Raw genomic sequence first — 21,754 nt, forward strand, 5'->3', positions numbered from 1 at the left:
CATCTCCAACATTCGTCCGTAGAGGCCAGGTTCCATTTATACAATTGTTGCGGTGTTCGATGCCACCTATGGATTATCTTAAGTTGAATAAATCTACTGCCTGTTTCTTTATACATAGTATTAACATTTTGAAAACATGAATCCCATTCAACTGAAGATATGTCCAATGCCATGTCCTGGGCCCAGTAGCCCTTAACTTTAAGGAGAGGGTCAGCTGACCGTTCTTGCAATAAGTGATAAATCTTAGAGGTAATGCCTTTACCCAAGGGTGATCTTGAGAGCAGGACTTCCATAGGGTTGCCCACAAGACAACTCAAGGGGGTTCCCAGCCACTTCGATAATGAACTATGTATTTGGACATATCTCCAGAATTGATTACGCTGCAACTTATATAACTCTACAATTTTATCAAAGCTTAAAAAACATTTAGTCCCACAGTCAAATAAATCTGATACATTAAGGATGCCTGCTTTACGCCACTGTAACCAGTCAACCGATGTCCCTCCAATTAAAATTCTTTTATTACTCCATAAGGTTGCCGAAGGTGATTTAATAAAGTCCCAGCGACCTGCCCTATGTAATTTAAACCACAATGTCTTTGCAATTATAGGATGGGTAGTTTTATGACTGGTATCAAACAGCTCCCTCCAAGGAGAAATACCGCCATTAACTTCTGTCTCTATATGGGACCAGATGGGTTTAACTGGTGCAGTAGGTAACCAAGCTCTAAGTTGTTTCACGTTCATCACCCAATAATACCATTGGAAATTAGGCAATGAAAAACCTCCTTGTTTTGCACTCGCTTGAAGTTTCTTAATACTTAAACGATGCGGTGAGCTACCCCAAAGAAACTGCCGGATTAAAAAGTCTAGATCTTTGAAATACTTATCTGGAATGTGTAATGGAATATTAGATAAAATATAAAAGATCATGGGTGCAGTCATCATCTTAATACAACTAATTTTACCCCATATTGTGAGACGTACTCTGGACCATCTACCAAATTCCATTTTTATTCTTTCCAACATTGGCTCCATATTTGCTCGAACCATCTGAGTGTAATCCGAGGTCATTTGTATCCCCAAATACCTCAAACCATTCATGGACCACCGAAACTCCCACTGTTTAAATAAAGTATGGGGGCAGTGTCCTGACATAGGCATTGCCTCTGATTTATCCCAGTTGACGCGATACCCTGAAAGCAGCGTAAAGCTTTCTACACATTCTAATAGGGCTGGAATTGACTTCCCAGGCTGGGTCATAAGTAACAACATATCATCTGCATATAATAGAAGCTTATGTTGACTATTACCCATCGAAATTTCAAATATATTTACATTATTTCTCAGTTTTTGTGCCAAAGGCTCTATAGCAATTACAAAAAGACCGGGGCTAAGGGGACAACCCTGTCTTGTGGATCTCTGTAAAAGGAATAGGTCTGATATGAGCCCATTCGTCAATACTCGCGCTGAAGGCGAATCATATTGTAGCGGGTCAGGGCTGTTCGGGGTTCTGTTTGTGATGTTTTGTTTATGTTACCATAGTGACGGGTGACGCCCTCTGGCTGCGACGGTGTGTCCTTCCGGGGTCAGAGGGCGCCCTGTGTGTTGTTGTTGCTGTTCTGTTGCCGTGCTGAGCAGTTAGCTAGCGGCAGTGTTCTTCTGCAGATGTTAATAAACGGCTGTGCTCCCTGGCTAGCTCACGGAAAGCAAGACCAAACGATACCTCCGTCTCCTCCTTGTCTGAGCTCGCCAAAATATAATATCTTTATCCACCTAATAAAATTGTCACCAAAACCAAACTTTTATAATGTCTTAAACAGATAATCCCACTCAACACAATCAAAAGCTTTTGCAGCATCCAGCGATAGGGCCACTGTTGGATGTACTGAATCATATACATAATTTTGCAAATTAACCAACCGCCTAATATTATCTGAACCATAGCGGTTTGGAACAAAACCAGATTGGTCTGCATGAATTATTTTCACCATTACTACTTTTAATCGACCCGCTAAGACCTTTGCCAAGATTTTTTGGTCAGAATTCAGCAAAGATATGGGGCGGTAACCACTTGGGTCTAAAGGGTCTTTCCCAGTTTAAAGAATAAATGTTATAAGTCCAGAGTGCATTGACTGAGGTAATGAGCCTACTTTGAACGCCTCATTATAAACATTGAGCAACAGGGGACTTAACATATCCTCAAATGCTCTATAGAAATCCAATGGTAACCCATCTAATCCTGGAGCTTTATTAAGTGGCATACTGTTAATTGCACGGGTAATCTCCTCCACTGTAATTGGAGCATCTATAATCTGCTGGTCAGTAGTAGAAAGCTGTGGCAGGTTTAAATCAGTAAAGAATGCTTTGAATTTCTGTTCATCTAAACTCCCTTGTGTAGAATAAAGATTATTGTAAAAGGCCCTGAATCCATCATTTATATGTCTAATAGAAGTTGAAATAACCCCATCTGATTGTCGTATGCCTGGGATATGGTTCATACTGTCTTTCTGTTTAAGACGGTATGCTAATAAACGACTCGGCTTTTCTCCCATTTCCCAATATGCTTGATTAATGCGAAATAAAGCGTATTCTGCCTTTCTGTTGTACAGTACATTCAACTTATATTTAACTTGAACAATTTTATTCAACGTAACTCTGTCTTTTGTATGGGAATGTACTGCCTCAAGTGCCTTTAATTTGGCTTCTAACGTAATGATATTCTTGTTAGCTGCCTTCTTTTTAAAGGAAGCGTAAGAAATTATCCTCCCCCTTAAGTATGCCTTCATAGCATCCCACCAAGTAGCCAATGTAGTGTCCTCTCGATTATTTGTCTGTTTGTAAAATTGTATTTCATCTCTTATCAATTTAATAAACCCAGAGTCTTTAATTAAGGACACATTTAAATGCCATCTGCGGCTTTGAGGAATCTGTAAAATATTTCCAAGACATAGAAAAATTGGCACATGGTCCGAGAATACTATATTACCAATACTTGAATCTATAGAGTTATTCACTAAGGCTTCAGAAATAAGAAAGTAGTCGATTCTAGTGTAAACATTATGAGGCGGAGAGTAAAAGGAATATTCCCTGCCTTCTGGATGCATTGTCCGCCAAATATCATTCAGACCTAAATCTGAGGTCATCTGCCTTATGGCAACTACAGATTTACTCTCTGTGCCTCCTCTATCTAGGTCTTGATCCAGTATTTGATTAAAATCTCCTCCTACCACTATTTGTGCACCTTCTAATTCCAAAAGATACTGTGACAGGTTATGAAAAAAGGCGAGTATGTCCGCATTAGGTGCATAGATATTACATAAAATTATTGGTGTGTCCAGTAGTTGTCCATAAACCAATATAAATCTACCTTCCTTATCTGTTATTACTTTTGTTTCAGCAAAGCTAACTGCTTTATGAATCAGAACCGACACTCCCCTACTTTTATCAGTTCCAGGACTGGAAAAGACTTTACCTACCCAGGAACATTTAAGTTTTAAGGCTTCTGACTTGCACATGTGCATTTCTTGAATAAAGGCTATATCAACTCTTGATAACTTTAGATATGTTAACATTTTCTTCCTCTTAATCCCGTTATTCAACCCCTTAACATTCCAGCTGGCTATTTTGAAATCTGTCTGTCTATCCATCTTATATGTTGTCTCCTTGACCTGGAGACAACATATAAGATGACACCGCCATGGACCTCAACCAGCAGGCTTTGTGTTACCTGTTTCTTTATACAGGAGCATGTAGGGGTGGACTGCCTTTTTATTTGATTACCCTTTTCTCATGTTTTTGTTAGTTCGGGACATTTTGGGGGACATTATTCTCTTACTTGTTAAACACATGCTCCCATCCACTCTCTTGGTCCAGAAGCTCCATAATCCAAGTGTCCCAACTCAGGTCTGATGGCATTTTTTCAGTGGTGTTTTTAACCTCTTGGGAACTTTCACTACATTCCTTACTTGATGCAGAAAGAAGAAAAGAGTCAGGGATGCATAGCAAGCACAACAAGACACCAGCAGTCCAGACCTTTCACCAACTGAAGACATTTGCAGCACCATAAAACATGACAGAGAAGAGCTGGGACTATGTGAAAGGGTGAAGTGCTGCAGTAAAGTTGCAATGGTCCTATCTTTTATACAGTCTATGGTTCACTCTATTAAGATGTGATTATCTCCGAGGTCCATTTAGTTTTAGTTAGCTGAAGCTAAACCAGAAGTTAAAACGAGATGATGAAAAACATTTTTAGTTAATGTTACGACTGTTGTTGTAATGTTGTCTCATATGTAAATCTGAGTGTGCAGGTGCCTTTCCGTGATTGGTGCATCCATGGGACGGACCATACAGATTGGCTAATGACCTGGAGACAACATATGAGATGACACCGCCATGGACCTCAACCGGCAGGCTTTGTGTTACCTGTTTCTTTATACAGGAGCATGTAGGGGTGGACTGCCTTTTTATTTGATTACCCTTTTCTTATGTTTTTGTTAGTTAGGGAGATAAGACACTGTCATTTGGTTTTATTCTTTTCATAAATAAGTTTTGTACATCCTTTTGATACGGTCCCTCTTGTTTGTTGTTTTGGGGTCCACCCCGAAGCTATAGTTCGCTCCTTTCCTTTGTTAGAATTCAATCACTGTAAATAAATCACCATCAAAATTGTACTGGTTGTGTGATGTGCTGCTTGGGGTCAGACAGGGGTGGATCACCCCTATATTATGGTCTGGCCACCCTTAGACAGGCCATAACACTAACTAAAATGAAACTAGACTTAAAACTGGCTGGTGTCCTTACCAGTGACCTTGGGTCTGAACTGTGGGCTCCTCTTTCCAGGTGTTCGTACTGCCTGAGTGGGACCAAGATGTGCTGTCTTGCCTCTTTTGGGTTTTCTGCATGTTTCTGGCTCAGCATGCACTTCTTGGCGTTCGCTGTTGGTTGCAGCCACTTGAGGTTTCTGGGCTCATTTGGGTTCTCAACACTGGGTGACTTTGATGGGAGTGAAAGCATCCTCACAACATAAATCACCACACTACCTGCTTTTGTTTCAGATTTTTTCTTTATCCTTGTTAACATGTTTGGGTACTGGGTTTACCTGTAATGCATTTTGTGCTCCAAAAACTGTTATTTTGTGCAGCTGTGCTCCAAAAGCTGTTAGCATGACCTTTTTTTATCATTAGATTGTGCCACACCAGCACCTGAGAGAAAAGCTTTGAGTTTGATTTTGTGTTTTGCAGGCACTCAGGAGAATAAGTCATGATGTTTCTTGTGTTTGTCATGTTAGTATCTCAGTGCTTGTCAATCACCAGTCAACAGTGTCACCACTATGAACAACATCCTGCGACCGTTTGAGTCAAAACCTTCGAGAAGTCCCTGCAGCCGCTTCAAAAGTCATCACTGAGCTCGATCTCTCTTTTAACACGCTGGAGACAACAATGAAAGATGACTTTCTTTCATATGCTGCTTTGAGGGCTTTGTTTGTGAACAACAACAGAATCAAAACCATCCATGAAGAGACATTTCACCCGCTGATTAATTTGGAGAAACTGGACTTCCACAAACCAGTTGGAGACTTTGTCTTCTGGATGGTTTCAGAACCTGATTTCTCTCCACTATTTCAATCTTTTGGGAAACAAATATACAACACTGGGTCCGGGAAACCTTTTCCTGCCACTGAGGAGCTTGAAGACCCTCCATTTTTGAGGAGCTTTCCTTCAGTCTGTCAGTGAAAGGGATTTTTTTTTAATCTTGAAACTGCCGTGACCCTGTCCAAAGACCAGCTGGCCGGGTCAGTCATGGATATTCACAAATACCCCATAGTACTGGTGGAAAAGAAATATCGGGGGAAAATGCATAGAGTAACGGCTGCAGTTAGCTGACGGCCATCACACCTCTTAAATCTGAAAACTGATTGGTCGGGGTTTAGTAGCTCAATAGGGCAGTATGTAGGCCTGCACACACCACCAACAGGGACACGTGGCGTTTGGGTTGCCCGTTCCAGCAATTCGCTACACAGAAGATAATGGCATTATGCAACTGGCCCTTTGATCAAATGATGAGAGCTGATAGTCAAATAGTGCGCCCTGACATAGCACTGACATTTCCACATGTTGTAACGAGTAGGGACAGACCATGTTCAGTGTGTCGTGACACTTGCACGATGGAAGAACACACCCACTTGTTGGTGCCAGAAGAGCCACTGAGAAATTATTGTTTTAGCTGGCTCATTACAAGTCGATGGCTGGTCACCTGGAATAAGATAAAACTCTGGAGCGAATAATTGCCCGATTTTACTGGCCAGGAAACTGTTTTAGACTTAGAGCTTTTTATTGTCATTGTGCAGTTTCTTGCACAGTGAAATTGGGTAAGTGGAGAGCATAGAGCCGCTGTATCTGTGCGCACCACCATCTTGCATTTTTGGATGTGCGCCGATGGTGTGCGTCCAGTGGTGTCAGCTGGTGAACCAGCTGGTCATTTAAAAAGCACCTTTATGCCCCTCACCATTAATGGAGGTCCCATTTGAGCACATTGGCATGGACCTCATTTTATCAATGAGAAAAAGAAAGTCTTTAGTTCAGCTGTTGTTAACTGATCTTGACTTTGTTGATTAAACGTTGCAAACCTGCCTTCAGTGTGTCCTGTACATGAGGTCATTTAGTACACCACAGCACGGTGAGTTTTTTGAGCTGATGAAGTTCAGCCAAAACAGGAAACATGCAGCAGGAGACAGTAACTTGTTAAAATGTTATAAAAGGTACAATTAAAGATTTTCACCCTACAGGGTTGTCAATGATCCAAGGATAAATGTCTAATTTGGTCAAAATTTTATAAGCCATTTCTGGAGAGACTGCAGTGGAAATGTTGTCACTTTTGGACTTTGCTACCTGCAGCTAAACATTTGCAGCTAAATCATTTATTTAAAAGCAGAAGCTGCAACTGATCGAGTGAATGTTTGTCTGAAAACTTAAACTGAACTCCAAGGGTACCATTGCTCCAGCTTACCATCTTTACCTGAGTGAATCAGTTTGTTGAACAATCTAAATGATTCAGAAACTTCTGTGACATCAACTTAACTAAGGCTCATTACAAATTTCACAAAACACTGCTGAATACTTTTAATATTTTTTTATTAGTTATTTTTGTTTTGTTGTTATTTTGATTTTAATAAAACAAAATAACAAAGAATTAAATAATTTCTTTGTTTTTTTTAATTTAATTTCTTTTACAAATAAATTAATAATAATATTAATAATAATAACTATAAAATTAGTGATGTCAGCGTAAACGTCATTAGTTAAAATAACGTTAACACTGACAGCACTAATTTGTTGCCAGAGAGCAAGCCAAACACTGGTCCAGAAAAGGACGATCTCTAGTAGTGGTGCACTACTAGTAGATTTGTTTTAACCTCCTAGGACCTGGTGTCCACATATGTGGACATAACATTTTGGGTTGTCTAGACCAAAATACAAAATTTTGCTCTTCAAAAACCTGATATCCACTTATGAGGGAGGACATTACACTGCCACTGTTCAATCGAAATTTAAAATGAACGTCCTCATATGTGGATCTCATTGTTTTGAGAAACAAAAAAAAGATAGTCCGAATCTGATGTCTTTGTTTTTACATTCATCAGGTCCCAATCAACCCAAATGGCACAGAGAAATGAAAAATGCATGCCATGAAAGAGTTCAGGTCTTAGGATGTTAAAAATGTCCCTGCTGATGAGACCAGTGAATGTGGGGCGACGGTGGCAAGAAAAAACTCCCTCCTGGAGGAAGAAATCTTGGGAGGAACCAGGCTCTCTGGGAGGACCCTTCCTCCTGAGGGCAATACTTACCAGTACTTGTCCTCCAGTGTGCGATGGTGGGCTGGGACGAGTGTTGTTTCTTCTCAGCATGATGATGACCTTAACTTCCTTCCTTCCTTCCATTTCCTGTTTCAGAACTGAGAATGAAGACAAAACTGGTTAACAAGGTAACAGGACATTTAAAAATTCTCTCACTTCAGGATGAGATGCTGTGTCTTCTTACGTTTCTCTTGTAAAACAGCATGTAGGCCGAGTGCTGCTGTTCCTCACAAGCTGCAGATCCAGTTGTGTGGAGCACCTGTGCGTCATTATAGGTGAGCCAGCGATCTGATGTAGAGTGCTGACTCTCCTCAGGATGGACAGAACTACAGATGTAGTGTCCTGAAATCACATTAAGACAAATGAATCCAACTTCTGGAAGTCAACTGATTCAAGCAAACAGTGATTTTGACTTAGTGCTTCTTAGAACATCAAAAGCTTTTGTGTGTGAGTCCTTCACTGAAAAGTAGCAAGTTTTCATTTTCTGTTTGTCACAAGTCTGTTGTTTTACCTGACTCTGTGCCTCCATAATGACTAATGATGCTGACAAGACTATAACAGCCACCACCCTGAGAAGGAACAAATCCAAAGAGTGTTAGTTTCATAAAGTCTCACATCAGTGCCATAATTAAGCTGATTTGCTGAGGCTACGTCCACACGAATGCGTTTTCGTTTGAAAACACATCGTTTTCTCTCCGCTTTGACCTCCCGTCCACACTGAGACGGCGTTTTCCTCAAGGAAAAACACAGCATCTTGAAAACGCTCTCGAAAACGCATACATTTGAAAACGGAGCAGTCCCGTCGCAGTGTGGACACGGAGTTTTCAAATCTATCAGGGCTAGTGTGGACGTAGCCTGAGACGTTCTGCAGTCTGTTTTTACCTGATTGGATGGCACCACCAAGTCCCTCTGCAGCCTGACGGGGTCATCCACCTTCTGAATCTTGTAGGTTTGTGTAAAGCCAAACCTCTTCAGATGCAAGATCAGAACTCTGGCAGAAAAGAAAAAAAATAAAACAAACAAGGTAGAAAATAAGAAGAATGAGTTTCAAACACAAACAGAAGATGGGAGAAAACGACTGCTCAAGTATTGTCTCGAAAAACTCTGATATTTGATGCGCCACAGTTTGGAAACCTGGTCAGTCGATCAATTCTGATGTGACCTTACTCACCTTGGCAGTGTATCAAAAGACGACTTCAGTTCTGAGGCCGTCCCTCCACAATCACAGCGAAATTCTATTTCTTGTTCCTGAACAACAGCACAGAGAAAACAGGCTTTATGTTAGAAAGAAATCTCAACATATGCACACACACATACACACAAACACTAACAAAAAAGGTGTGTTAAGATCGCTGACACTACAACTCTATTGGAATTTGTGATCTTACCTTCAAGTATGTCTCTAACATGTTTATAACAGACCCCTCTGGAACCAGGTCAAGAGACAAGCTGGTGAATTCCTCTTGCTGTGATGATTGGTGACCGCAGCTACACATTTCAGGAGTAACGTAGTTAAAGTAAAGATCAGGTAGGTGGAAAAGAGGTATATGAAAATATTGCAACCAGCTCTGCGTTTCTGAAAGACAGGCTTACCTCTTGCATGTCCTCATGTTTTCCATTTTAAAAATGTGATGGTCTTCTACTGGGCAGGTATAACTTTGGCCCAGGAGAGCTGCGTTCCTCTCCAGGTGAGGTGTGAGCCTTTTGACCTCATTGAGGAACAATGTTAGGAATTCATGAGCGTCCTGAAAGAAAAGCAGAGAGATTTAAAACAGTACATCAAAATCAGAAGGTAAAGCAAAAAACGAAATGTCCAAATAGCTGACGCACTTTCTGTGCACTGCCGGTGTATTCAGGAGCTTGATTGCTGAATGCCTTCTTAAAAGCTCTTAGGTGGTGATCTTTAAGGCCATAATCTGTTGACTCATGACAGTCCCTGACATCAATGAGCCTTCTGTAGAAAGGAAAGGGTAAACAGACATTTCTGCTGTTAGATCTCTTTGTTCTTCAGGTTTTTGAAGAAAGTAGAAGGTTGACGTAGCTCACCTTAAGAGCTGAGCTTCTGGATCTGTGCTCCACAAAACCTCCTGACGCCTGATGTCTCTTATGAACTCCTCAATGTTGAGGAGGCTCTGCAGGCAGGAGTTCATGTAGCAGGTGTTTCCGATGTTTGGAAACCTGACACACACGCACAACGTTTACAGTATCAGTGTAAAAGAATTCATTTTCTCCACTTTGACAAAGTGAGCTTTGGTCTTTGTGCACCACGTGTACTCACCCGAAGCAGTCTATAGTCTCAGTTTGACGTTCTATTATTTTTCCACCGCATGCTACACTGCTCCAAAAAGGTAAAAACACAAACACAAAATTAGGAAAGATGTCAGGATGCTGAGCAGTGTATGTGCATGTATGCATGAGCTTTGAAGTTGAAACATTTTGGAGGACGTCTTTCTCTTACCTGTTAAACACATGCTCCCATCCACTCTCTTGGTCCAGAAGCTCCATAATCAAAGTGTCCCAAATCAGGTCTGCTGGGATCTTTTCCGTGGTGCTTCTTACCTGCTATATATATAGGACATAGCTGTGTGCCTCATTGCTCTTAATTGCTCTCATTTAAATGCTTGATGACAGTGACTCTTTCCATAAAACATACCTTCCCGGATTTAAAAAGAGACCAGCGACACCTGTTTTGTGTCTTCACAGTGTTGGTCTCTGCCTCTGCATCGCTGTCAGTTTGCTGCAGAGGACGAACAAACATAAGTTTATTAAAAAAGTAAAGTCACTTAAAATTAACAAGTGCATTTTAAAGAGAATGTGCATTTCATATGTTTTGTGTAAAAGCAAACCGAGGAACAGCAGAAGAAGTGTCTCCATTTTCTCTTCTTCTTTTGACCATTTTCAGGGTTAGCTGGTGTGGCAGCAACAGAAGCATCCGGGATGCTGATCAGGAGAAAAGTGTAAATGTTGTGGAAATTTATAAGAAGGAGTACATTTTGCTAATACAGATTGCTAATAACAGTGAATAACTGTAATGGAATACCAACATGAACAAAATCATGTATTTTATACATTTACACTCTACATTTTCAAACGCTAATCTCTGCAACCATATAAATAATAGACAAGACTAGAAGTAGTAAAAAAGATGTAAATACACAAGGTGGAAGAAAAATGCCAATAAAAGGGAAATAAAAGAGCTCCAACTAAACCACTGCTATAAATATCTCCAGCAGCATTAAAGAGTGGCGCATTTCTTTACCTCTGATGAGACGTAGAAGGAATTTCCTTCTCTGCCACGTTTTGTTTGTGTAATTTCTGTTTAGAAACAAGAAAACCAACATCAGTAATGGCATAAAACAAACATACCAAGTGGGTCTCTCCATGAAAAGTGTCCAGTTAGAAAATTTGGTATTATTTCATATTATTTATCACTTTAGTGAGCTGTCAGCTCATGAAGCAGATATATAGGAATATCTTTAAATAAAATAAAAACAATTTATTCATGCTTTAAATTGAGTTTTAAAGTTTGTCCTATGAAATACAAAATCCTTCATTTGGTTCTGATCAAAATTCAGTTTTTACAGAAATCATCCATGAAGCTTCATTAAAAGCTTCAAAAATGCTTATTCACCATAAAAAATATTTAGAGAAACATCCTGCAAGTCTCTTCGAACTTACCTTTCTGTGAAAAAAAACCAACAAACGTTTAAACATCTTTGAACTTAATTTGAGGACATAGCTGTGCTAAATTGCTCTTAATTCTTCTCATTTAACTGTGATGAGTAAATGCTTGATGACAGTGACTCTTTCCATAAAACATACCTTCCAGAATTTAAAAAGAAACCAGCGACACTTTTTTTGTGTCTTCACAGTGTTGGTCTCTGCCTCTGCATCGCTGTCAGTTTGCTGCAGAGGACGAACAAACATACGTTTATTAAAAAAGTAAATTCACTTTAAATTAACAAGTGCAATTTAAAGAGAATGTGCATTTCATATGTTTTGTGTAAAAGCAAACCGAGGAACAGCAGAGGTGTCTCCATTTTCTCTTCTTCTTTTGACCATTTTCAGCAACAGAAGCATCCGGGATGCTGATGAGGACAAAAGTGTAAATGTTATTTTTCAAAGTGGAAATTTTTAACAAGGAGTACATGCTGGAGACTGCAAATAAAAATTAATAACTGTAATGGAACAAAATCATGTATTTTGTACATTTACACTCTACATTTTCAAACGCTAATCTCTGAATCAATATAAATTATAGACAAGACTAGAAGTAGTAAAAAAGATGTAACTACAAAACACCAATAAAAGGGAAATAAAAGAGCTCCAACTAAACCACTGCTATAAATATCTCCAGCAGCATTAAAGAGTGGCGCATTTCTTTACCTCTGATGAGACGTAGAAGGAATTTCCTTCTCTGCCACGTTTTGTTTGTGTGATTTCTGTTTAGAAACAAGAAAACCAACATCAGTAATGGCATAAAAGAAAGTATATGGTATGAAAATACAAAATCCTTCATTTGGATTCAAAATTCAGTTTTTACAGAAATCATCCAAGAAGCTTCCGTAAAAGCTTCAAAAATGCTTATTTACCATAAGAAAATATTCAGAGAAATGTGCTGCGAGTCTCTTCAAACTTACCTTTCTGTGAAAAAGAAGTTTAAACATCTTTGGACTTGAGGTGATCGCAGCGAAAATCTCCTCAGCTTTGCAAAAGTTCAACTGAAAACAAGCAGTCAAAGGTTGTATATTTATAAACTTTCAGCATAGAATGTTCATACCCTGAACAGCAAACATCATCATTATGATGTATGGGGCTAATTTGCATATTTTGGAATGTATGCTCATTTGAACTGTATGGTACTCGTCTCCAAGCAACTGCTACAAAAACAGGTCAAGTAAAGTGGCTTTTATTGTCATTTTAACCACGTGCAGAGGTACTGTACAGAGTGAAATGAGACAGCGTTCCTCCGAGACCCTGGTGCTATATATGACATATACGGACAAACCCAGGACTACATAAAGTGCAGTGTGCATAAACTGCAAAAATAAACAAGACAAAACAGTGCAAAACTAGACAGAACAGGATGATACAGACACAAGACAATGGAAATGTGCAAAATGCTGAGTATTGTGCAAAAGTAACTTGGTGTCTGTATGTATGTGTATGAGTGTGAGATACTGCAGATAAGTGCTTGGTAGTGACGTGTGTGTAGGTGTGCGTGTGCCAGTGCAGTCACTGAGTGTTCAGGGGTCTGACGGCTTGTGGGAAGAAACTTTTCCGTAGTTTGGTAGCGAGGGCCCGGATGTTCTGGGACCTCTTTCCAGAAGGCAGCAGGGTGAAGAGTGTGTTTGAAGGGTGTGTGGGGTCCTCCAGCAAGCGGTTGTTATAAGGAGGGGAGAGGGGCTCCAATGATCTTCTCAGCTGCTCTCACAATCCGTTGTAGGGTACTGCGATCCAATACGCTGCAGTTACCATACCAGACAGTGATGCAGCTACTTAGGATGCTCTCGTTAGTCCCACTGTAAAAGGTGGTGAGAATGGATGGTGGGAGATGGGCTTTCCTCAGCTTCTGCATGAAGTAGAGATGCTGCTGGGCCTTCTTGGTTATGGAGCTGGTGTTGAGGGAGCAGGAGAGGTTCTCCGCCAGGTGGACACCAAGAAATCTGGTGCTCTTGACGACCTCCACAGAGGATCCATTCATGTTAAGTGGGCAATGATCCCACTGTGCTCTCCTGAAGTCAACAATCTCTTTTGTTTTGTCCACGTTCAGAGACAGGTTGTTGACTCTACACCTCTACAGATGGCCCGCAGTGCAACCCTTCAGCTTCCTAGTAGATTCACCTATATACAAATTTAAAGACCTAGGAGACTTACTTCTCGTCAGAGTTGTAGCATTCACAAGATTTTCAGAAAACTTGACCTTTGAACTTGAGGTCAAGGTCACTGATATTCAAACTGACCCCAGAACTTTAGTAGATGCACCAATGGCATCAATTCAAAATCCTGCCCCTTGTTCTCGAATTATTGTCTTGACCAAGCTGAGTATACAATTATGAAAGAATCATTTTCCATTTTTATTTCACTATCTGTAACTAAGACAAATAAACAGTATTTGGGACACAAGTCACTATTAAAGTGGTTAGTGAGACTCCACATCTGATAACAGTATAACACACTGCTTATTTATGTAAAATTGTCATCAATAAATGTGTTCAAAACAGAAGCTACACTGGCTTTAAAAGTTTTTGTTAACTCTGACTACCTGTCTGCTCTTACCTGTTTCTTTTGCTCTCTGCTGTCTTCATCCTCCATCCAACTCTACAGCTATTGTTAGGGATGACATGATGAAACTGAAGGGTGTCTGGGCACCGAAAAAAGAAAAGAAGAGAGATTGGATTAGGCTGCAGCTGGCGTGCCATTCTCTCACTTCAGGATGAGATGCTGTGTCTTCTTACGTTTCTCTTGTAAAACAGGATGTAGGCTGAGTGCTGCTGTTCCTCACAAGCTGCAGATCCAGTTGTGTGCAGCACCTGTGCGTCATTATAGGTGAGCCAAGGATCTGATGTAGAGTGCTGACTCTCCTCTGGATGGACAGAATTACAGATGCAGCAGCTGTTTCCGATGTATGGAAACCTGACACACAAACAAAAGTTTACAGTATCAGTGTAAAATAATTCATTTTGTCCAGGTTGAGAAGGTGAGCTTTGGTCCTTGTGCACCACGTGTACTCACCTGAAGCCGTCTGTAGTCTGAATTTTATTTTCCATTATTTATCCACCGCCTAAATGTTTCACTACGCTACTGCAAAAAGGTAAAAACACAAACACACAATTAGACACTGAGCACTGGATGTGCATGTATGCATGAGCTTTGAAGTTTAAACTTTTTATTTTTATTTTTATCATCAACAATTTTTATTTATTTCATTTTAAACTTCAATAACAGAGCTTAAGGATAACTACATAAATAAATAGTTTAAAAAACAAACAAACAAAAACAAAACAACAACAAAACAAAACACTACAACAAAAAAAAACCAAAACAAAGGGAAGTTATCCTATTCTTTCTTCGCACACCAATCCCCACACCACCACTCTGTCATTACTCCTCTGTTCTTCAAGTTACAGAAAGCCAGCTTGTAAAGGGGGACCAAATACAATCATATTGAGGCAATTTGTCTAATAAACCATAAGTCACTTTTTCGTAAGACGCCAACTTAGCCATTGTCTTTAGCCACTCTTCATAGGGAGGGGGGTTCTTTTTCCGCCAATGTCTTAGCAAGACCCGTTTGGCCGTAGTAAGAGCCAAAATAATCCATCTTTTTGTATAACTGGAAAAATCTCCATCAGAAAGTTCTGTGGTTATACCAAGTATGGACAGTTTTGGTGAGATACCAAATCTCCTTTTTAAAACACTGAAAATTACCTCCATTATATTTTCCCACCAATCCCGAAGTGCCGAACAGCTCCATAAGATATGTAAAATCAAAGCATTTTGACCATCACATCTCCAACATTCGTCCGTAGAGGCCAGGTTCCATTTATACAATTGTTGCGGTGTTCGATGCCACCTATGGATTATCTTAAGTTGAATAAATCTACTGCCTGTTTCTTTATACATAGTATTAACATTTTGAAAACATGAATCCCATTCAACTGAAGATATGTCCAATGCCATGTCCTGGGCCCAGTAGCCCTTAACTTTAAGGAGAGGGTCAGCTGACCGTTCTTGCAATAAGTGATAAATCTTAGAGGTAATGCCTTTACCCAAGGGTGATCTTGAGAGCAGGACTTCCATAGGGTTGCCCACAAGACAACTCAAGGGGGTTCCCAGCCACTTCGATAATGAACTATGTATTTGGACATATCTCCAGAATTGATTACGCTGCAACTTATATAACTCTACAATTTTATCAAAGCTTAAAAAACATTTAGTCCCACAGTCAAATAAATCTGATACATTAAGGATGCCTGCTTTACGCCACTGTAACCAGTCAACCGATGTCCCTCCAATTAAAATTCTTTTATTACTCCATAAGGTTGCCGAAGGTGATTTAATAAAGTCCCAGCGACCTGCCCTATGTAATTTAAACCACAATGTCTTTGCAATTATAGGATGGGTAGTTTTATGACTGGTATCAAACAGCTCCCTCCAAGGAGAAATACTGCCATTAACTTCCGTCTCTATATGGGACCAGATGGGTTTAACTGGTGCAGTAGGTAACCAAGCTCTAAGTTGTTTCACGTTCATCACCCAATAATACCATTGGAAATTAGGCAATGAAAAACCTCTTTGTTTTGCACTCGCTTGAAGTTTCTTAATACTTAAACGATGCGGTGAGCTACCCCAAAGAAACTGCCGGATTAAAAAGTCTAGATCTTTGAAATACTTATCTGGAATGTGTAATGGAATATTAGATAAAATATAAAAGATCATGGGTGCAGTCATCATCTTAATACAACTAATTTTACCCCATATTGTGAGACGTACTCTGGACCATCTACCAAATTCCATTTTTATTCTTTCCAACATTGGCTCCATATTTGCTCGAACCATCTTAGTGTAATCCGAGGTCATTTGTATCCCCAAATACCTCAAACCATTCACGGACCACCGAAACTCCCACTGTTTAAATAAAGTATGGGGGCAGTGTCCTGACATAGGCATTGCCTCTGATTTATCCCAGTTGACGCGATACCCTGAAAGCAGCGTAAAGCTTTCTACACATTCTAATAGGGCTGGAATTGACTTCCCAGGCTGGGTCATAAGTAACAACATATCATCTGCATATAATAGAAGCTTATGTTGACTATTACCCATCGAAATTTCAAATATATTTACATTATTTCTCAGTTTTTGTGCCAAAGGCTCTATAGCAATTACAAAAAGACCGGGGCTAAGGGGACAACCCTGTCTTGTGGATCTCTGTAAAAGGAATAGGTCTGATATGAGCCCATTCGTCAATACTCGCGCTGAAGGCGAATCATATTGTAGCGGGTCAGGGCTGTTCGGGGTTCTGTTTGTGATGTTTTGTTTATGTTACCATAGTGACGGGTGACGCCCTCTGGCTGCGACGGTGTGTCCTTCCGGGGTCAGAGGGCGCCCTGTGTGTTGTTGTTGCTGTTCTGTTGCCGTGCTGAGCAGTTAGCTAGCGGCAGGGTTCTTCTGCAGATGTTAATAAACGGCTGTGCTCCCTGGCTAGCTCACGGAAAGCAAGACCAAACGATACCTCCGTCTCCTCCTTGTCTGAGCTCGCCAAAATATAATATCTTTATCCACCTAATAAAATTGTCACCAAAACCAAACTTTTATAATGTCTTAAACAGATAATCCCACTCAACACAATCAAAAGCTTTTGCAGCATCCAGCGATAGGGCCACTGTTGGATGTACTGAATCATATACATAATTTTGCAAATTAACCAACCGCCTAATATTATCTGAACCATAGCGGTTTGGAACAAAACCAGATTGGTCTGCATGAATTATTTTCACCATTACTACTTTTAATCGACCCGCTAAGACCTTTGCCAAGATTTTTTGGTCAGAATTCAGCAAAGATATGGGGCGGTAACCACTTGGGTCTAAAGGGTCTTTCCCAGTTTAAAGAATAAATGTCCAGAGTGCATTGACTGAGGTAATGAGCCTACTTTGAACGCCTCATTATAAACATCGAGCAACAGGGGACTTAACATATCCTCAAATGCTCTATAGAAATCCAATGGTAACCCATCTAATCCTGGAGCTTTATTAAGTGGCATACTGTTAATTGCACGGGTAATCTCCTCCACTGTAATTGGAGCATCTATAATCTGCTGGTCAGTAGTAGAAAGCTGTGGCAGGTTTAAATCAGTAAAGAATGCTTTGAATTTCTGTTCATCTAAACTCCCTTGTGTAGAATAAAGATTATTGTAAAAGGCCCTGAATCCATCATTTATATGTCTAATAGAAGTTGAAATAACCCCATCTGATTGTCGTATGCCTGGGATATGGTTCATACTGTCTTTCTGTTTAAGACGGTATGCTAATAAACGACTCGGCTTTTCTCCCATTTCCCAATATGCTTGATTAATGCGAAATAAAGCGTATTCTGCCTTTCTGTTGTACAGTACATTCAACTTATATTTAACTTGAACAATTTTATTCAACGTAACTCTGTCTTTTGTATGGGAATGTACTGCCTCAAGTGCCTTTAATTTGGCTTCTAACGTAATGATATTCTTGTTAGCTGCCTTCTTTTTAAAGGAAGCGTAAGAAATTATCCTCCCCCTTAAGTATGCCTTCATAGCATCCCACCAAGTAGCCAATGTAGTGTCCTCTCGATTATTTGTCTGTTTGTAAAATTGTATTTCATCTCTTATCAATTTAATAAACCCAGAGTCTTTAATTAAGGACACATTTAAATGCCATCTGCGGCTTTGAGGAATCTGTAAAATATTTCCAAGACATAGAAAAATTGGCACATGGTCCGAGAATACTATATTACCAATACTTGAATCTATAGAGTTATTCACTAAGGCTTCAGAAATAAGAAAGTAGTCGATTCTAGTGTAAACATTATGAGGCGGAGAGTAAAAGGAATATTCCCTGCCTTCTGGATGCATTGTCCGCCAAATATCATTCAGACCTAAATCTGAGGTCATCTGCCTTATGGCAACTACAGATTTACTCTCTGTGCCTCCTCTATCTAGGTCTTGATCCAGTATTTGATTAAAATCTCCTCCTACCACTATTTGTGCACCTTCTAATTCCAAAAGATACTGTGACAGGTTATGAAAAAAGGCGAGTATGTCCGCATTAGGTGCATAGATATTACATAAAATTATTGGTGTGTCCAGTAGTTGTCCATAAACCAATATAAATCTACCTTCCTTATCTGTTATTACTTTTGTTTCAGCAAAGCTAACTGCTTTATGAATCAGAACCGACACTCCCCTACTTTTATCAGTTCCAGGACTGGAAAAGACTTTACCTACCCAGGAACATTTAAGTTTTAAGGCTTCTGACTTGCACATGTGCATTTCTTGAATAAAGGCTATATCAACTCTTGATAACTTTAGATATGTTAACATTTTCTTCCTCTTAATCCCGTTATTCAACCCCTTAACATTCCAGCTGGCTATTTTGAAATCTGTCTGTCTATCCATCTTATATGTTGTCTCCTTGACCTGGAGACAACATATAAGATGACACCGCCATGGACCTCAACCAGCAGGCTTTGTGTTACCTGTTTCTTTATACAGGAGCATGTAGGGGTGGACTGCCTTTTTATTTGATTACCCTTTTCTCATGTTTTTGTTAGTTCGGGACATTTTGGGGGACATTATTCTCTTACTTGTTAAACACATGCTCCCATCCACTCTCTTGGTCCAGAAGCTCCATAATCCAAGTGTCCCAACTCAGGTCTGATGGCATTTTTTCAGTGGTGTTTTTAACCTCTTGGGAACTTTCACTACATTCCTTACTTGATGCAGAAAGAAGAAAAGAGTCAGGGATGCATAGCAAGCACAACAAGACACCAGCAGTCCAGACCTTTCACCAACTGAAGACATTTGCAGCACCATAAAACATGACAGAGAAGAGCTGGGACTATGTGAAAGGGTGAAGTGCTGCAGTAAAGTTGCAATGGTCCTATCTTTTATACAGTCTATGGTTCACTCTATTAAGATGTGATTATCTCCAAGGTCCATTTAGTTTTAGTTAGCTGAAGCTAAACCAGAAGTTAAAACGAGATGATGAAAAACATTTTTAGTTAATGTTACGACTGTTGTTGTAATGTTGTCTCATATGTAAATCTGAGTGTGCAGGTGCCTTTCCGTGATTGGTGCATCCATGGGACGGACCATACAGATTGGCTAATGACCTGGAGACAACATATGAGATGACACCGCCATGGACCTCAACCGGCAGGCTTTGTGTTACCTGTTTCTTTATACAGGAGCATGTAGGGGTGGACTGCCTTTTTATTTGATTACCCTTTTCTTATGTTTTTGTTAGTTAGGGAGATAAGACATTGTCATTTGGTTTTATTCTTTTCATAAATAAGTTTTGTACATCCTTTTGATACGGTCCCTCTTGTTTGTTGTTTTGGGGTCCACCCCGAAGCTATAGTTCGCTCCTTTCCTTTGTTAGAATTCAATCACTGTAAATAAATCACCATCAAAATTGTACTGGTTGTGTGATGTGCTGCTTGGGGTCAGACAGGGGTGGATCACCCCTATATTATGGTCTGGCCACCCTTAGACAGGCCATAACACTAACTAAAATGAAACTAGACTTAAAACTGGCTGGTGTCCTTACCAGTGACCTTGGGTCTGAACTGTGGGCTCCTCTTTCCAGGTGTTCGTACTGCCTGAGTGGGACCAAGATGTGCTGTCTTGCCTCTTTTGGGTTTTCTGCATGTTTCTGGCTCAGCATGCACTTCTTGGCGTTCGCTGTTGGTTGCAGCCACTTGAGGTTTCTGGGCTCATTTGGGTTCTCAACACTGGGTGACTTTGATGGGAGTGAAAGCATCCTCACAACATAAATCACCACACTACCTGCTTTTGTTTCAGATTTTTTCTTTATCCTTGTTAACATGTTTGGGTACTGGGTTTACCTGTAATGCATTTTGTGCTCCAAAAGCTGTTATTTTGTGCAGCTGTGCTCCAAAAGCTGTTAGCATGACCTTTTTTTATCATTAGATTGTGCCACACCAGCACCTGAGAGAAAAGCTTTGAGTTTGATTTTGTGTTTTGCAGGCACTCAGGAGAATAAGTCATGATGTTTCTTGTGTTTGTCATGTTAGTATCTCAGTGCTTGTCAATCACCAGTCAACAGTGTCACCACTATGAACAACATCCTGCGACCGTTTGAGTCAAAACCTTCGAGAAGTCCCTGCAGCCGCTTCAAAAGTCATCACTGAGCTCGATCTCTCTTTTAACACGCTGGAGACAACAATGAAAGATGACTTTCTTTCATATGCTGCTTTGAGGGCTTTGTTTGTGAACAACAACAGAATCAAAACCATCCATGAAGAGACATTTCACCCGCTGATTAATTTGGAGAAACTGGACTTCCACAAACCAGTTGGAGACTTTGTCTTCTGGATGGTTTCAGAACCTGATTTCTCTCCACTATTTCAATCTTTTGGGAAACAAATATACAACACTGGGTCCGGGAAACCTTTTCCTGCCACTGAGGAGCTTGAAGACCCTCCATTTTTGAGGAGCTTTCCTTCAGTCTGTCAGTGAAAGGGATTTTTTTTTAATCTTGAAACTGCCGTGACCCTGTCCAAAGACCAGCTGGCCGGGTCAGTCATGGATATTCACAAATACCCCATAGTACTGGTGGAAAAGAAATATCGGGGGAAAATGCATAGAGTAACGGCTGCAGTTAGCTGACGGCCATCACACCCCTTAAATCTGAAAACTGATTGGTCGGGGTTTAGTAGCTCAATAGGGCAGTATGTAGGCCTGCACACACCACCAACAGGGACACGTGGCGTTTGGGTTGCCCGTTCCAGCAATTCGCTACACAGAAGATAATGGCATTATGCAACTGGCCCTTTGATCAAATGATGAGAGCTGATAGTCAAATAGTGCGCCCTGACATAGCACTGACATTTCCACATGTTGTAACGAGTAGGGACAGACCATGTTCAGTGTGTCGTGACACTTGCACGATGGAAGAACACACCCACTTGTTGGTGCCAGAAGAGCCACTGAGAAATTATTGTTTTAGCTGGCTCATTACAAGTCGATGGCTGGTCACCTGGAATAAGATAAAACTCTGGAGCGAATAATTGCCCGATTTTACTGGCCAGGAAACTGTTTTAGACTTAGAGCTTTTTATTGTCATTGTGCAGTTTCTTGCACAGTGAAATTGGGTAAGTGGAGAGCATAGAGCCGCTGTATCTG

At 40.3% G+C, this 21,754-nt stretch overlaps 1 protein-coding gene and 1 long non-coding RNA gene across 2 annotated transcripts; both read right to left on the bottom strand.

The window, feature by feature from the left end:
* Positions 1-7,326: 7,326 nt before the first annotated feature.
* On the bottom strand, positions 7,327-9,885 carry LOC146385363 (ubiquitin carboxyl-terminal hydrolase 37-like). The gene is made up of 6 exons (XM_084931064.1): positions 9,685-9,885; positions 9,243-9,599; positions 9,026-9,102; positions 8,737-8,845; positions 8,039-8,423; positions 7,327-7,952 (listed from the first exon to the last, which is right to left on the bottom strand). Exons 2-5 carry the CDS (start codon positions 9,348-9,350, stop codon positions 8,346-8,348), a joined length of 372 nt encoding a protein of 123 aa, XP_084787190.1. The 5' UTR covers positions 9,351-9,599; positions 9,685-9,885; the 3' UTR covers positions 7,327-7,952; positions 8,039-8,345.
* A 2,560-nt stretch (positions 9,886-12,445) lies between these two features.
* LOC146385364 (uncharacterized) lies at positions 12,446-14,729 on the bottom strand. The gene is made up of 4 exons (XR_014800479.1): positions 14,590-14,729; positions 14,313-14,490; positions 14,134-14,218; positions 12,446-12,575 (listed from the first exon to the last, which is right to left on the bottom strand). It is a non-coding gene; the product is annotated as an uncharacterized LOC146385364 (long non-coding RNA).
* Between the last annotated feature and the right edge of the window lie 7,025 nt (positions 14,730-21,754).

Source organism: Perissodus microlepis, chromosome 6, assembly GCF_051167445.1.
Source record: "Perissodus microlepis isolate ML-2025 ecotype Zambia chromosome 6, ASM5116744v1, whole genome shotgun sequence".
Lineage (NCBI taxonomy): Eukaryota > Metazoa > Chordata > Actinopteri > Cichliformes > Cichlidae > Perissodus > Perissodus microlepis.

Excerpts from the sequence above, each read along its gene's own strand:
- LOC146385363 (XM_084931064.1), bottom strand. The coding sequence starts at position 9,350 with ATGTGTAGCTGCGGTCACCAATCATCACAGCAAGAGGAATTCACCAGC. Across the intron at positions 9,103-9,242 it reads TGTTAGAGACATACTTGAAG|GAACAAGAAATAGAATTTCG; the intron begins GTAAGATCACAA and ends GCTGTTGTTCAG. Across the intron at positions 8,424-8,736 it reads TGGTGGTGCCATCCAATCAG|GGTGGTGGCTGTTATAGTCT; the intron begins GTAAAAACAGAC and ends GTTCCTTCTCAG.